This window comes from Antechinus flavipes, chromosome 3 (assembly GCF_016432865.1).
Source record: "Antechinus flavipes isolate AdamAnt ecotype Samford, QLD, Australia chromosome 3, AdamAnt_v2, whole genome shotgun sequence".
Taxonomy (NCBI): Eukaryota; Metazoa; Chordata; class Mammalia; order Dasyuromorphia; family Dasyuridae; genus Antechinus; species Antechinus flavipes.
In genome coordinates this window covers 122,914,741-122,931,166 of record NC_067400.1, presented here as the reverse complement: position 1 = coordinate 122,931,166, position 16,426 = coordinate 122,914,741, and the positions used below count along the sequence as shown (strand labels likewise).

The 16,426-nt window shown below is 36.7% G+C and overlaps 1 protein-coding gene across 2 annotated transcripts in view; it reads right to left on the bottom strand.

Annotated features, from left to right (window-relative positions):
- The window catches only part of SLAIN1 (SLAIN motif family member 1), a 74,683-nt gene extending 58,574 nt beyond the window's left edge, over positions 1 to 16,109 (bottom strand). The window contains exon 1 of one of the 2 annotated variants that reach the window (XM_051983958.1): positions 15,114 to 16,109. In XM_051983958.1, coding sequence (XP_051839918.1) covers positions 15,114 to 15,874 — 761 coding nt within the window. In that variant the 5' untranslated portion in view covers positions 15,875 to 16,109. The remainder of the gene's footprint in view (positions 1 to 15,113) is intronic. The other variant, XM_051983957.1, reaches the window with a different exon arrangement.
- Positions 16,110 to 16,426: the final 317 nt, after the last annotated feature.

Below are 16,426 nucleotides of genomic sequence, written 5' to 3'. Positions count from 1 at the left end.
AAAAGTCAAACAATTTTTTTCATATTTTAACCATTTTATTTGAGTATTAATATTTATTAAGAATCAATAAAAACTCTAATGCTAGAATTCATGAAAATCTGTCACATCACAATGCTCCACCAGCACCCCTAGGCAATGATTACATATACCATCTTAGTAAACAGCATATAAAACATGTATAACATGATTAACCCTTTCTTGAGAATCCAAGAAATTATTTTTCTCATACTATGCAATGTAGTTACAGAAACAGAAGGCTTGAGGTAAAGGACTAAACGGATATTGCTTTATGTTGAATTTTCTTTTTGAAAAGGTCTGTCAAGTTACTTTTTGTCTTATTTGTCACTGTCATATAAAGGATAAGTAAGGGGATATATATATATATACATATATATATATTATATATATATATATATATATCACTTTAAGGCTTATGAAGCTCTACTATAAATATGATTTTTCAAAATAAATGAACAAGTATATGACCAAAACAGCCTTTTTCCTGCATTTTTTCCTTATTCTTCAGAAAGTAATCATTTTACTGATTGCTGTTACCAATGTCTTATGACCTGTCAAAAGTTATCAAGACATCTATTTTATTTATGCATCACTTACAAAACCATACTTCCTTGTCAACTTAAAACCACTCTTCCGTTTCAGTTGCACTAAGATGCCTGACAGGATGTGACGGAGAGGCTGAGCTACAGAGATGAATAAGACAGGCTTATCAGGCTGCTCTCAGAGAGCTCGGTCTAGTGAAGGAGAAAAGAAAAGCATACAAATGGCTATAAGGGAGTAGGCCTCTTAGATATTTCTGTAGCAATTGATCCTGTTGACAATTTCTTGATATTTAAACATCTCCCATAGCTTCCATGATAAGAGCTTTCCCCTGGTTCTTTTACCTCTCTGACACTAAGGTTAGAGATATATCCGTTTATTCAGCAACTATGTTTAGCTTCCTTTCCCTGTGTCCTAGGTACTTGAAACAGGGAAACACTCCCCTTACGTGATTTAGAAACTCTACAGGAAAAAACAAAGTATTTTAGACATAAAAGAGAAAGGGATCTCAAAGGCTATCTGGTCCCACTTTCTCATTTTAAATATGAGGAAACCAAGGCCAGTGTAAATTAATGTGACCTGTCCAAGATCATAATAAAATAGTAAACAAGAAGTAAAAAAGGAATAAATGCCAGTTGGCCAATTAAATAATTGACTGAATCTCAGTTCCTCTGGCTCAAGTCAGTGATCTTTCTCCAGAACTACACTGTCTACTGTTTACAGATAAATCAATACAAAATATGAAGAAAGTAAACACAAAAATCAAAAAGTAAATTTGAAAGTAAGGAGAGGCCTGGTGGAGGAGGCACCAAGTTCTAAAGGAAATTTAATATTCTAAAAGGTGGAGGTGAGAAAAAACTCACTCTAAACACTGGGGGCAATTTGTACAAAGGCAGGATAGCTAAATGTCATACATGGGGAGCAGTTGTTGGGTCAATCTAGCTGGAATGTAAAGTTCAAGGAAGAGTAGATAGAATAATGTAAAATCATTTTTGAAAGATGTGGAGACAGACTGTAAAGGACTTTAAATATCAAATAAAGGAGTCTATATCTTATTCTATAGGCAACGAAAAACTACAGGATCTTCCTAAGTAAGAAAGTAACATTGTCCAGCTCTTTTCCACAAGTAGGTGAGTAGGAATAAAGAAGGTATATGGTGGAATTATGGGATTGGCTGATAAACTGGAAGCTTATTCATGAAATTGCTGGTGAAGGCCATAAGAAATAACGTCAATTGCTTTCAATCCAGTTACAACTTTTTCCCTCCTTCAAGAGTGGCAAATAAGAAGGAAGAAGAAGCTGAGAGTAACAAATCTCCAGACCTGCCACAAGAATCTATTTAGCTATTTGTACCACTGGTGTAGAATGGTACAAATTCTCAAAGCCTTCAGGAAGAACTAAATAATTAACCACTCCCATACTGTCTCACAATAAATGAAAGCAAAGAATATTTTAAGAAGTTGCAATTAAATGGCTAACTAAAAGCTTTCAAATATTCCTAAGAAAGGTAAATAAAAAGTTGGCAGTGTAGCACTTTGATACCCCAAGGAAAGCAAGGAAAGAGAACAATATGAAAACAGCATCACACAGCTAGAATAAGAAGGGATCTCAAAAACCATCTACAGCAATTCCCTCATTTACAAGAGAAAAAATGAAGCCTATGGAGATTAAGCAACTTGCCATAGCTGTGCCTGGGAAATAGTATGCAATTTAAAAATGTTTATTTCCTCTTTCCCTTCCAAAGTTTATACAGGCAGTAAAAATGAGAGGCAGAATTTGAACCAATGTCCTCTGACTAAAGTACTTTTTCCCTCTCATAACTGATAGGCCAACAATTCTTACAAACTACCAGATTGAGAAATTATAGGAAGAAATTGGCATAAACCCCAAATTGAATTATTTACACCTCAATACTCTGTATCTGTAATGCAAAGGTGGAGTGGAGAATAGAGAAAACAATATTTGAAAAATACAGCACTAGGTCAAAAACAGAGTTTGTAGTCTACTCAAAAACCTCATAGTTATGTATCATAAATAATTTTTTTTCAAGAACAGGGTCAGAATGTAGTGTGGTATGGTGTGATAAACAGAAACAATATTCTAAAAGGTGGAGGTGAGGAAAAAGCTCACTCTAAACACTGGGGGCAATAACAAAAAGAGAATCTGATTACATCAGACAAAGCAAGAAATAACTGGACACTAATATGAAAGTCACTTAATCAGCTATCCTCCTATAGTCAGATCAAAGATTGATTTTAGTATTTAAAAAAAAAAAACAGTTGGATTGCAATCCCATCAGACTGTAAAGTCCTTGAAGATAGGGAATGCTTTTTTGCCTCTTTTTAATATCCCTAGTGATTAGCACAATGCATAACATATAGCAGGTACTTAATAAATGTTTATTGATTGAAATTAAAAGAGTAGATAAAGATGAAAAGACACCACCTACAAATAGCTCCAACCAGATCTATTTAAAGCCAAGGCTATTGGGTACAAAAAAAAATGGGAAACAGAAAAAAAATTATCATCCCCATATCTTAAAGTTTTATGAAAGAAGAAGAAGGAAGAAGAAGAAGAAGGAAGAAGAAGAAGGAAGAAGAAGGAAGAAGAAGAAGAAGAAGAAGAAGGAAGAAGAAGAAAGAAGGAAGAAGAAGAAGGAAGAAGAAGAAGGAAAAAAGAAGAAAGAAGAAAACGAAGACGAAGAAGAAGAAGAAGAAAGATTGAAAGAATCTAGAAATCAACTACACTAGCAAACCAAACCTCCTTATCAATTCAGGAGACATGGCAGCCAAATGTAACACCAGTTTAGAATACAAACTCACTGGCAAAACTTGATGGAAGATGAGCAATATCACCTCACAAGACAAGTGAGGAGAGAAATCAAATGCAGAAAGGCTGACATTTGACTCATCTAAGCCAGATCCTCCTTGGACATTTGTAGATGAAGCAGAAAGGAGAATAACTAAAAGACTTGAAACAGAACATATCTGCCAGTGTTTCCAAAGCAGTCTTTACAGGACACTGACAAATCACAAATTTTAGGAGTTGGATAGCATCTCAGCAGCCACCTAATCCACTAAATAAAAATAAAAATAAATTTTCCTGTTACTATATATCCCACAAGTGAGCATCCAGCCTCCACTTGAGGATATCCAATGGGGGAAGACCCCACAGACTCTTAATAGAGCCTCATTCAAAAATGTGTAGCTCTAATTATTTGGGGAAAATTTTCCAGAGATTGAGCTTAAATCTGCCTCTTTACAATTTCTAGCCATTGTTCCTACTTCTAACCAAATCTAATCCCTCTTTCACATGACAGCCTTTCAAATACTTAAAACATAGATATCTTATTGCCCCTGAGCCTTTTCTTCTTCAGGCTACACATATCTAGTTCCTTCAACTGATTTTTATCCAAGATATATTCAAAGACCATCATGATCCAGCTCCTTTCTCTCAAACTTATCAAATGTCCTTCCAAAAGCAACTTATCATGAAACAATCACAATTTACATGAACAAAACTACAAAATGGTCATTGTAGAAATAAAAGTAGACAAGTTGGAGCGATAGGCAATAGATATATGAATCTAATAAATTTAGAGTCACATCAAATTCTAGTGTTACTTCATAGAACTAGACAAAACAACATTCAAGTGGAAGAAAAAAAAATAGTTCAAGAATCTTGAAAAAAAATGAAGAATGAACCAATCTCTGATCATCAGACCTTAGATTAGACTACAAAGTAGTAATGATCAAACCCATCTGATTATTGATTAAAAGAAACAAACAAAAATTTCCTGTCATTATCATTATCACTATCATTAGGCTAGACTAAAAAGCAAAATCCACAAATAATCAGTCATCTAATATTCAATAAACATAATAACACCAGGTTATTGGACTAAGTTCTCCAAAAACTGCAGGAATAAGTAGGAAAAAAATTCTGGCAGAAATTAGATTAAGATCAACACTCTACCCCATATACCACAAAGTAAAAATGGACACGTGACTTAAATATAATAAATATAAATGATCATATCATAGAAAAGATGAAAAGAGGTACTTTGTATGTTTGTAGCAAGGAGAATTCTTAACCTGGGATAGAAATAATCTTATAAGATAAAATAGACATTTTTCTCTACATATAATTGAAAAGCTTTTGAACGAACAAAGTCAATGCAGTTAGAACTAACTTATGCGTTAAATATTTCTACTAGAGACCTAATATCAAAGAAAAATACTGTGGAAGAGGGAGAAATTTATGACCAAAGAAGAACTAGAGATCACTATTAACCACAAAATAGAAAATTTTGATTATATCAAATTGAAAAGTTTCTGTACAAACAAAACAAAAGATTAGAAGGGAAACAATAAACTGGGAAAACATTTTTACAATCAAAGGTTCTGATAAAGACCTCATTTCCACAATATATAGAGAATTGACTCTAATTTATAAGAAATCAAACCATTCTCCAATTGATAAATGGTCAAAGGATATGAACAGACAATTCTCAGACGAAGAAATTGAAACTATTTATAGACATATGAAAATATCCTCCAAATCATTATTAATCAGAGAAATGCAAATTAAGACAACTCTGAGATACCACTACACACCTGTCAGATTGGCTAGAGTGACAGGGAAAGATAACGTGGAATGTTGGAAGGGATGTGGGAAAACAGGGACACTGATATATTGTTGGTGGAATTGTGAACACATCCAGCCATTCTGGAGAGCAATTTAGAACTATGCTCAAAAAGTTATCAAATTGTGCATACCCTTTGATCCAGCAGTGTTATTACTGGGCTTATACCCCAAAGAGATACTAAAGAAGGGAAAGGGACCTGTATGTGCCAAAATGTTTGTGGCAGCTCTGTTTGTGGTGGCTAGAAGCTGGAAAATGAATGGATGCCCATCAATTGGAGAATGGTTGAGTAAATTGTGGTATATGTACATTATTGTTCATATTATTGTATGGAATATTATTGTTCTGTAAGGAATGACCAGCGGGATGACTACAGAGAAGACTGGCGAGACTTACATGAACTGATGCTAAGTGAAATGAGCAGAACCAGGAGATCATTATATACCTCAACAATGATACTGTTTGAGCATGTATTCTGATGGAAGTGGATCTCTTCGATAAAGAGAGCTAATTCAGTTTCAATTGATCAAAGATGGACAGAAGCAGCTACACCCAAAGAAAGAATACTGGGAAATGAATATAAACTGCTTGCATTTTTGTTTTTCTTCCTGGGTTATTTATACCTTCTGAATTCAATTCTCCCTGTGCAACAAGAAAACTGTTCGGTTCTGCATACATATATTGTATCTAGGATATATTGTAACCTATTCAACATGTAAAGGACTGCTTGCCATCTGGGGGAGGGGGTGGAGGGAGGGAAGGGAAAAATCGGAACAAAAGTGAATGCAAGGGATAATGCTGTAAAAAATTAACCTGGCATGTTCTATCAATAAAAAGTTATAAAAAAAAAAAAGAAATATAGGGGAACTAATACAAATTTATAAGAACAAGCTCCTAATGGATGGGATAAAGACTGTGATCTCTAAACTTGCAAAAGAAGAAATGCAAGCTATCAAAAAAAATCAATCAATTAATTAAGCAATTATGATGTTTTATCTTATATCATTAGATAGACTAAGATGACATATAAAGATTAAAATTATAAACGTTGAAAAGAATATGGAAAGAGAACCATAATAAATAATGAATTATCAATGGTCAAATGAATGCAACCACATGTCTGGGTAATTGAAATCTCCTTTTTTATTATTATAATAGTATAATATCATTTCTCACATGACTACACTACTCTGGGACTTCCCTGACTTCTCCACCATGCCCCAGGAAGCTCATTACTGAGAAAATGTTATCATCCTGCAATACCCTATTAGCCTGAACACTCCATTTATCACTATCCTAGACCCCATTAATTAGAGGATGGACTCATGAATTCTAAAACTTCCATTAAAGGAGAGAGTTCAGTTTGGATATTTTATTTCTCACCTAGCTATACTCCTCTGGAATTTTCTGACTTCACCATACCCCCACATTGAGTACCTATCCCTTTTCCCTTTTACCTTCCTTAGTGTCCATTAGATTGTAAGTTCCTTGAGAACAGGCAGTGTCCTTTTTTCATTTCTCTATCCTCAGCTAATAGCACAATGCTTGACACATAGGTGTTTAATAAATATTTATTGATTATTGATATTCTTCTGTGTTGGTTTTTAATGTGCACTGAATCAATTCTTTTTCTTTAAAAGATCTGTCAGCAGCGTCAGCATTTTAAGATTAAAAACTACAAAAGGCATTCAAATAGTGGACATTTATATAATGCTTCAAATTCACACTATGTAGTTTGATTATTTCACTTACGCCTCATAATAATCCTATAAAATGAGTAACTACATGTGTTGTTATCCTAATTTCACAAAAGAGGAAAGCGAGTTTTAGTAAACATTAGAATCAGAATTTGACACCAAATCTGATCCCAAGTCCAGTCTTTACACATTTTTGCACTTTTCTTCCCTATAGCAAATAATATCAGTTTTTTTGCTAAAAAAAAAAAAAACTGTTAGAAAATTGGAAGGATATCTGAGAAGATGGAAATTGAGAAGAACTCTTTGACCTATAACAAATCAAACTGAAGATCTGTGATCTGTGACCAAAATAATATTAAATATCTATAGATCAATTTTTCAAGACACAGAAAAGTGGGGAAGATTTCAAAAGAATGGGAAAAATAAGCCTGCTTTTGATTTTTAAGATGAAAAAAAATTAGCAACTATCTACCCATGTCCTTCATGTATCTAATACTTTCATGAGTAGTCTATAAATGTAAACATATGGTAAGCTACATCTTAAAGTTTTTTTTAAAAAAGTGAAAAAATAGAGAAAATATAAAACCTATTATTCTTATTGTTAAGATTTCAAAACATTACCTTCAGTTTTTTGAAACAATATAACAATCATTAAAGTATGATATACTAATTTAGTGAATATATTTTGCAATGGAAACAATTATCTAAAAAAATCTGGGAAGATCTTTATGAAATAACAAGTCTTTAAAAAGGGATAATTAGAAGAATATAGTCCTCTAACCAGGAGCATATGAGGAAAAGCAAATAAGAATGAATGGACAAAGAATGCTAAGGAAGACTTGGAGGAGATGATTAAAATAGTGTTGATACTTCATAAATTAAGTAACTAAAATATAAAATTACTAGGATAGTGAAACTATTTTTATTAATATTCAGTCATAAATTTCTAATAAAACATTATGTTTACAATTATTTTATTCAGTATAAAAAAATGCCATCGGAAAAATTTCCTTTCCAATAAGCTATACCTCTTTCATAAGTTAAAATTACACAAGAGTGTTTGACAAATGTGACCAGAGACACCTTTTTTCAATGAGCCTATGAGTATCAAAAATCAAGTCCCATAAAACAGAGGACATAATTCACCTAAGGCATTAGTTTATATATACAGGAAATCCTGAGTAAATTGCAAATCAAAGAGAGATTCAGTGAAGACAGAAGGGTTCTCTCAAATATTCCTATATGTGAATGACATTGTCATCACCATATCGAGCCCCAGAATACTACAAGTCATAGTCAATGAAATCCATGGCCAAAAAAGATCAGAACAACTTATTTGTCATAGAAAAAAAAAAAACAAAGTACACAAATCTATCCATAAAAATATAAATTGTAATGTGCATATTTATTCCAAATTGAGACATACAATTGAGAACAGATAGATAATTAGCTATTCTATCTGTATATGTGTATATACCTATATTTATAGGTATATACATATTTACACACCAAAATGTATATATTTTTGGAAAAAGAGGTATAAATCCATATACTTAGCTATACATAAAAGAAGGAACAAGTATTTCAGCTGATTAAAGATAAACCTATAGATGACTAGAATTGGCTGGATTGTATTTAAGAAAACTATCGATACACGGCTTTCTAGTAATCCCAAGAAACTCAGTGACACAAAATATGTTTGCCTTGATTGTTTTTTTTTTTTAATACCTATGTCTTTTCTATGGTAGTAGAATGATATGCTCTCAAAAGAACGAAAATTTCAAGTCACCAAAGGATAGTGAAATATTACCTTCCCAATGATATTATCAATGATATGTATGACTGGAAAAGGAAGTAGACAAGTAATAAGAGTGAGAAACAGTCTGAATATTGGCAACCACAAAATATTCAAAGAACCTAGCTATACTCCTTTTGGAGTTCTTTGGACTCATCCATTAATATGTCCATAATTAGGAAGTCTCCTCACATTAAAGGATCAAATCAGCTTTTGTACCCATATTTTATCAGTATCTTTTATCCCTCTGACTGAAGGGCAGAGGAAAGAGCTCCAAAACATCCATTTAATATAAGAAGGCTCAGGACTACCAACTCTTCATTTACACACAACTAAATTCTTTTTGTACTTCTTGGAACTTCTCCATCTTGCCACTATTCCTTTACTATTCCTTTTGAGTACTATCCTCCCCTATTATATTTTTAAGTTCCTTGAGTACAGAGACTGTTTCTTTCATATTTTTCTCTTCCGCTCTTAGTCTAGCACATAGTAGACAAGTAATTAATATTTACTGGCTGACTGACCATAGGGTACACACCAATAATCCCTTCTACTGGTATGGTTGAAATGAAAGGATCTCTTGAGCTCAGAAGTTCTGAGCCACAGTGAGCTAAGGTAATAAGATATCAACCTTTAGTCCAGTGTTGATATAATAAATCCCTGGGGGGGGGGGGGGGGAAAGAGCCACCATATTGCTTAAGAAGGGGTGAACCAATTCAGATGGGAAAATGAAATAGATCAAAGCTCCCATGCCAAATAAAGTGAGCCTGGACTGCAAGTCCCCTCATCACTTCTAGCCTGAACTTGATAAGAAGAGTAATGGGACAGGCTTGGCAGAGACAAACCAAGCAAACAGACAAAGCCAGACAGGTAGTAATGTGTCTTTGGATTGTGATCATCCCCCTACTAATTTCATCACTAGGAAACCTCATCAGGAAAGGAAGGTATTAAAGAGTTACAACTTTCACGAAGGGAAGAAGTACCCACACAGATGGGATCCTGGATGTAACCCAATACAGGAAGTACTTACTGAGTATCTATTCCATACAAAGGGTGACTGTTCAAAGCTACAGAAGAAGATTCAAAATTTCAATGGTACACTCAAGGAGCATAAAGTCTAATGGATTATAAATACTAAATACTTTTTACTCCACAGGTCTTAAGCCAAGCATAACTGTTTTGTGTTGAACCACAATTTTAAACTTTACATCACTCTGTGAAATTCTATCAGAAGACTATACATAATTTCTGGAACTAAAATCTATAAAAGAATATAGATTATCAATCATTTCCACTTTTGTTGCTTTAAGGTATTGCATAAGTAAAAGAAGAAGATACTAGTAAATAACAAAATATCACATTTTTAGATTTGCTGACATATACCTGCTTTTTTCTTACCCTCTATAATTATTCCAAAGTCAAAACTTAATGCTATTCAAGGTGAGTTCATTCTTTAGTCTTTTGTGGCCAAGATGTTCCTAAAATAAATACTAAACATTCCTTTCAAATGTTAGGTTCAAATAACAAAAAGCATCTTATGAAGTGTTTCCAATACTTCCTAAAACACCAAAAAGCAATATAATTAAATTCATTAAGCTAAAATTATGATGGATATATATATTATATTTATGTTTTATGTATATATAGTAATACCATTTCTTTTTAAAATAAAAAGATGAAAGAAACAGAATATCTTGAAGACATTAGTTCTTCAAAGAATGATATAAAATTTTAGAAACATTTTCTTCAGTATCTGTCAGAATGATGAAGAGGAAACAATCTCAAAATGCTTGAGAAACATTTCTCCTTCACTGGAAGAAAAATGAAGTTTTCTTTCTGGAAGTATGTAAACGTTAAACAGGCTGCCTGCTCCCTATGGCCTCCCACAAAAAAAAAAAAAAAAAAAAAAAAAAAAAAAAAAACCCTTAGATATGTAACAAGTATTCTTGTTTTCAATATAATAGGTCTTGGAATTGTAATATGAAAGCTATTCCAAAAGGCTTTATCCAACCTCTCTTCCCAACTGACTTTCAACATGCTTAGCAGTCCTTCCCAATCCATTTTTGACCTTTCTTACTCTTGTACCTACCTGTTTCTTTCTTTACAATCAAACTTTTTCAAAAAGTTGTCCATGCTTAATACCTAGATTTTTTTCACTAATTTCAATTCAACTCCTTGTAATTTTATTTCCATCTCCATTACTCCATTGAAATTCCAACGACATGAGAGTTTAATCTCTATATAACATTATATGGCCATCTGTTAAAAGGATTCTTAACCTTGTATAATGGATCCTGTTAGCAGTTTTACTGGGGCCTATGGATTACTTTTCAAAGTTCTGGGAATATGAAAGCCACGATTTCAGATCCAGACTCAGACACTTAAGAGCTGTGTGAACCTGGACAAGTCACTAATCCATTTGCTTCAGTTTCCTTGTCTGTAAAATGAGCTGGAGAAAGAAATGGCAAACTACTCCAATATCTTTGCCAAGAATACCCCAAAAGAGACAAAAACAATTGAAATGACTGAACATCCAAAAAAAATTATATGTATATATAAAAATCACAAAGGAAACCATTTATAATGAAATAAAAATTCATTTTTTTCCTCATCTAAATTCATCTAATTCTGGATACTCTTTCTCTCTTGGCTTAAGAGAGATCAGTCTATTGAAACTATTCCTTTCTACCTTCCTGTTCCTGCACTGGCAATTTGTCCTCTTTCTAAGTTCTTTAAGATACACATTCCACAAAATTCTTTCCTAATATTTCATTTTCTTCTCTACATTCTCCCTCTCGGAAATCTCATTCACTCTTAAAGCTCTAAGATTACTTCCAAATTTTATCTGCAGCCCTATTCTTTCCCATACTCCAGAATTGTAACCCTAAATGTTTGGAAGACATCTCCACATCCTGCCAACACCTTAAATTCAACATGTTAAAAAACCTGGGTTGTCTTTTCCCAAAAAGCATGAACCTAGTGACCTTACTATTTTTATCAGTGGCACTACCATTCACTCAGTTTTCTATGATCAAAAATTCAATGCTATCCTGTAACTCTTCCATCTGTTACCTTTCAGATAACAATATCATTCTATCTTTGCAACATCTCATATTCTCTCCCTCCATTCCCAACTTCACACAGCCTATTATCTCTAATTACTTGGAAAAACACAAGAGCTTACTAAATTATATTCCCGCCTCCATTTGGCCACCTCTTCATATATCCTTCACTTCCAAAACAGTCTTCCTTGCACAATGACACTCCCCGCTTGGGGTCAAATTGTCCTCTTCAAAATGTTCAAAATATATGACTGACTACACAACTCTTGGTCTTACATATTAGGACAGAGTAGATTAACTTCTCCTTAAAGATGAAAAATCTAACTTCAAAGAGCATAATGGAAATATTAGCAGATAAGCAATGTATTTGAGTTGAGAGACATGAGATAGTTCCATTTCACTATCAGAATAAAATCAGAAAAGATTATAAGTAGAGAAAAATCAGACTTAAAACAGCAGCAAAAACAAGACCAAATGGATTTCCCAATTAATGCTAATAAGATGTCTGAGAGTCTGTCATCAAGGCCCTCCACAATCTGGCACAAAGTTATCCTTCCAAAACTATTTCTCACTACTCCTCTCTACGTAATCTCTGCTTCAAATTGGACTAGTCGCCTGTACACCCCCTGCTGCTTTGCTGTCTCCATTCCTTTGCTTACTATGCATGCCTTCTTTAACAGGCCTTTCCACCTACAGCTGTTGAATTTCTACCCATTCTTTAAAGCCCAACTCAAATATCACCTCTTCAACAAAGCATTTTATGCTTCTCTTGGCAAAGAGGTTTAAGATGGTGTCCCCTGAACTTGCAGAAGTCCTTTTTAAAAACTTGTTAACTGTACTTCAATGTAAGTGGTTTCTTTTGTAAACTCTAGAATTTTATGCATTTTAAAAGAAATCACATAAATTACCAGATTGCCAAAAAGCTCCATTACCCTCCCCGAAAAAGTTAAGAACTCAACTTTCATAAAGACTCTCTTCTGTGAAAAGTTATTTGTGTATATTGTAATAATACTTTTATTATAAGCTCCATGTTTGCAGGGTCTCTAATCTGATTATTTTTTCTAACCCCATTACTGCATCTAGCATAGTGTTCTGTATCTAGTAATTGCTTTAAGGAATCAAAATCACTTTAAATCAGCTAATTATCTTATATATATTTTAAAATTTCTCTTACCTAAATATTTTCACCCTTGTTACCCCATATAATATGGTGTATAATTATTTATTTGCTGTAAAATTAAAATTAGCTAAGGATCTTTAAAATCATAGTTAAGTCACTGATTTAAAACTTACAAGATTAATAACATTTTAATCTTTAGGGGGGAAAAGACTTCAAGAATTTTTAGAGAACTCTTGGTGTTTTATGAATGGAACCACCTGCACAGGAATCAAATAGAGAAGTTCTGATGGGTACTCGTGAATATTTTAACCTTTCATACACATAGATTTTATTACCAAAGTGATATATCCTTCTTAAGTTATCTGGCAACTATCACACAAAAGGACAGAAAGAAAGAAGCCTAAGGGTTAGCATTTGAGTATTCTTTTAAGAGTAGGTAATAGAAGCAACTGCTTAAAGTGCAATAAAAGAGACAATATTTAAGTGTCCCTTTCTAAAAATTCACTCTTTTAGTGCCACAAATTCTATCCCCTTCAGAACGTATATGTTGTGGGTGAGGGGAGTATAGTGCTTCCTGTCATAGTCAAGTTGTGAGTTTCAGAGAAGCAAATATTTTAGAGGACAATTAACACACCAGGTTTTACAATTTTAAACCCTGGTTAGGGCAGACAAATCTTTGTCCAGGCAAACTGTCCCCTACACAGTCTCTTCCTCTAGATTACAGCTAGTGACTTATTATTTCCTCTTTCACTGGATTTAAAAAATGCAATCCATGGAATAAGCCTTTGAAAATAGGGAAAGAATCAAGATTATCTTGAAAAACATGAGGTTAATGAATCCAAAAGTATAAGCAGTGACCAAAATAAGTTTTCATTCTCCTGTTACCTAGATAAGACTGACGTCAATTTTCCCTTGATGAATGTCACAACTTCCCTGGATCAAATCTTATTGATGAGGAAAATGAAAGAACTGAACTAAATTTACTTCGAGATCCTTTTCAGCTCTAGAACCAGGATCCTATTTAAGTCATGCCTGACTTTGGTCATCTGTTGAGAATCTACAAATCAGAAATTCCCAGAACTTTAATTGAAAGCCTTTTGCAAAAAGGCTATCCCCGCTGTCTATAATGGATACTCTTCCAGGATTCAGCAATACTAAATAGACAAAGCAAAGAAATACAGAGTTTCCAAATGAATTTAAAAGCTAAACAAAAAAAAAAAAAAGCCCTCAGCAATCTGGTCAAATATCTACCTAGCACATACATGCTTAGGACTCCACAGTTATGTCCACATTTTGACATCCATAACTGCGGAGAAAACCAATGAAGTCAGCACATTTTGCAAAGCAAGTCAGAATTTCAAAGATCTGCAAGAATAAAATATCAATGGAAATGCAGCAATTGAAAATGTATGACTGCACCAACACCAGTCTCCCAGATTGGGGCAAAATAGACAAACTACTCCTCAAATTGGAAAAATTCCCTTCAGAGGGGCAAAAAAAAAAAGAATATTAGCAGGCAAATAATAGTACAAGAGAGTAGAAGACAGGAAGGAATCCAGATAATAGGATGATTCTGTTTCCCTAATGGGGAAAGGTAATAGTGATGGAAAAGCAGATTTAAGCAGCCACAAAACAAGATCATATGGATTTTCCAGTTAATGCTAATAAGAAGTCTGGTATCCAACAATTGCATCAAAAGAAGGATTAAAAGGCAAGCGGGTGTAGCTAGCCAATTCATCGCTTAGACTCTTCAGCAGGAGGTATAGCAACAAAACGGGGAGGGGGAAGGGGATGCAGAAGGGTGTTTCCAGCGATTCAGTAAAAGAGCCTCATTTGGTCCCTCCAGGGAATGAAAGCAAATCACCCCCACCCTAGGAAAGCCAGGAGCCCTGGAGTGACACAAGCTGTTTGCACCTGTCACAGCCACCATTTCCTGTACCAGAGGGGAGGAGGCGACAAAGTTGCCTTCAGGGTCTCAGAGGAAGGGAGGGAGGGAGGATGGAGCTGAGAAAGAAGAGCAAGGCCATTAAGAACCCAGAGGGGGCACTTTTCAAGCCCTCAGCTTTCCACGAGATATTTGGGGCCCCAGGGACCAGGATTCTCATGGACACCCTTTTCCCTCGAAGCCAGAGCAACTGGATACACTCAGGAATCAGGATTACGAGATGAGTACTAGGACTGGAATAATAATAATAAAAAAAAAGAGGGTGAAAGACTGGAAAATGTTCAACAATACCATGTATACTCGTCCTCTAGCTGGCTGCAAAATCCATTCTCCAGGTCCAGCAGCTCCACCTCATCCAGCAGGGTCGGAGCAGGAGAGGCCGGGGCCGATGTCCCCAACGGAGAAGAGACCCCAGGCTCCTGCCCCCCACTACCTCCTCCCCCTCCCCCTCCGCCTTCTCCCGGCCCGGGAAAGCCTGTCGGGGATGGTTTGAAATACACGAAGGGCTGTTCGGGCTGGGTCAGGCTGCACAGGAGGGTCGGGGCCGGGCTGGGTAGGCAGTAGGTCCCAGGGAAAGCGGGGCTGCTGCTGCCGCTACTGCCGCTGCTGCTACCCCCGGGGCTCAGTGCCAACGCCAATCCCCCTGCGGCTCCTGCGGCCGGGGGGCTCAGGGGGCTTCCAGCTGCGGGCGGAACGGTCACGGTCACAGCCACGGCCGGCGGGGACAGCGGCGGCGGGAGCAGCAGCAGGTGCGAGCCCGGGGAGGCGGTGGCCGCTGCGGGGTGGGTGGAGGAGGTCAAAGAGGAGGCTGGCACTGAGCAGGAGGAGGAGGAGGAGGAGGAGGCGGCGGCCGCGGCAGCGCTAGCCGCCCGGCTCCGCAGCTGCTCGTTCTGCTTCTCCAGCTTGCGCACCAGCTCCTGCAGCTTCTTCACCTCCAGTTCCGCGTTCACCACACTCCCGGAGCCGGCTCCGGGGCCGCCCCCGCCGGGTGAGCACTTCACCTGCTCCGCCATCATCTGCGGTGCGGGTGGCTTCAGCAGAGCTGCCTCCATCCTCGGCTCCCGGACCCTAGAAACGAGGCCGGGGCCACAGTACCGAGAGCCGGGGCTGCCGCTGCCGTTCCCTCTGGTCCCTTCCTCCCGCCTGCCCGAGCCCGGCGGCCAGCACTGCGGGTGCAAAGAGTGAGCTCCCTGAGAGCATCAGCCACCTGCCCCGGCCTCGTCCGGCCGAGCGAGCGCGAGCCAGCGAGCGAGCGGCCAGCAGCCACCAAGTTCTTCTGCACATGCTCACTGGAGCCCCCTCCAGTCCCACAGGGCTTTCAAGAGCAGGGCTCCGCGGCTCCGGGTTTTTGCGGGGGCCGGGTGGGGGTGGGGGGCGTGGCGTGGAGTGGGAGCGGTTGAGGGATGCGCTTTGATGAGAGGGAACTGTGAACTGTGAAAGGGCGGTGCCGGATCCCGGGCTTGGAGTCTTGATGGCTAAAACGGAAACTACCACTCGAGAACCTCAGCCCAGGTGTCAAATTAAGGGAGTGTTTTTTGCAGACCGAAAAGTTTTCCTTCCTCTTATTCATCCCTAACCATAGAGGGAACCTTACTGGTGGACTT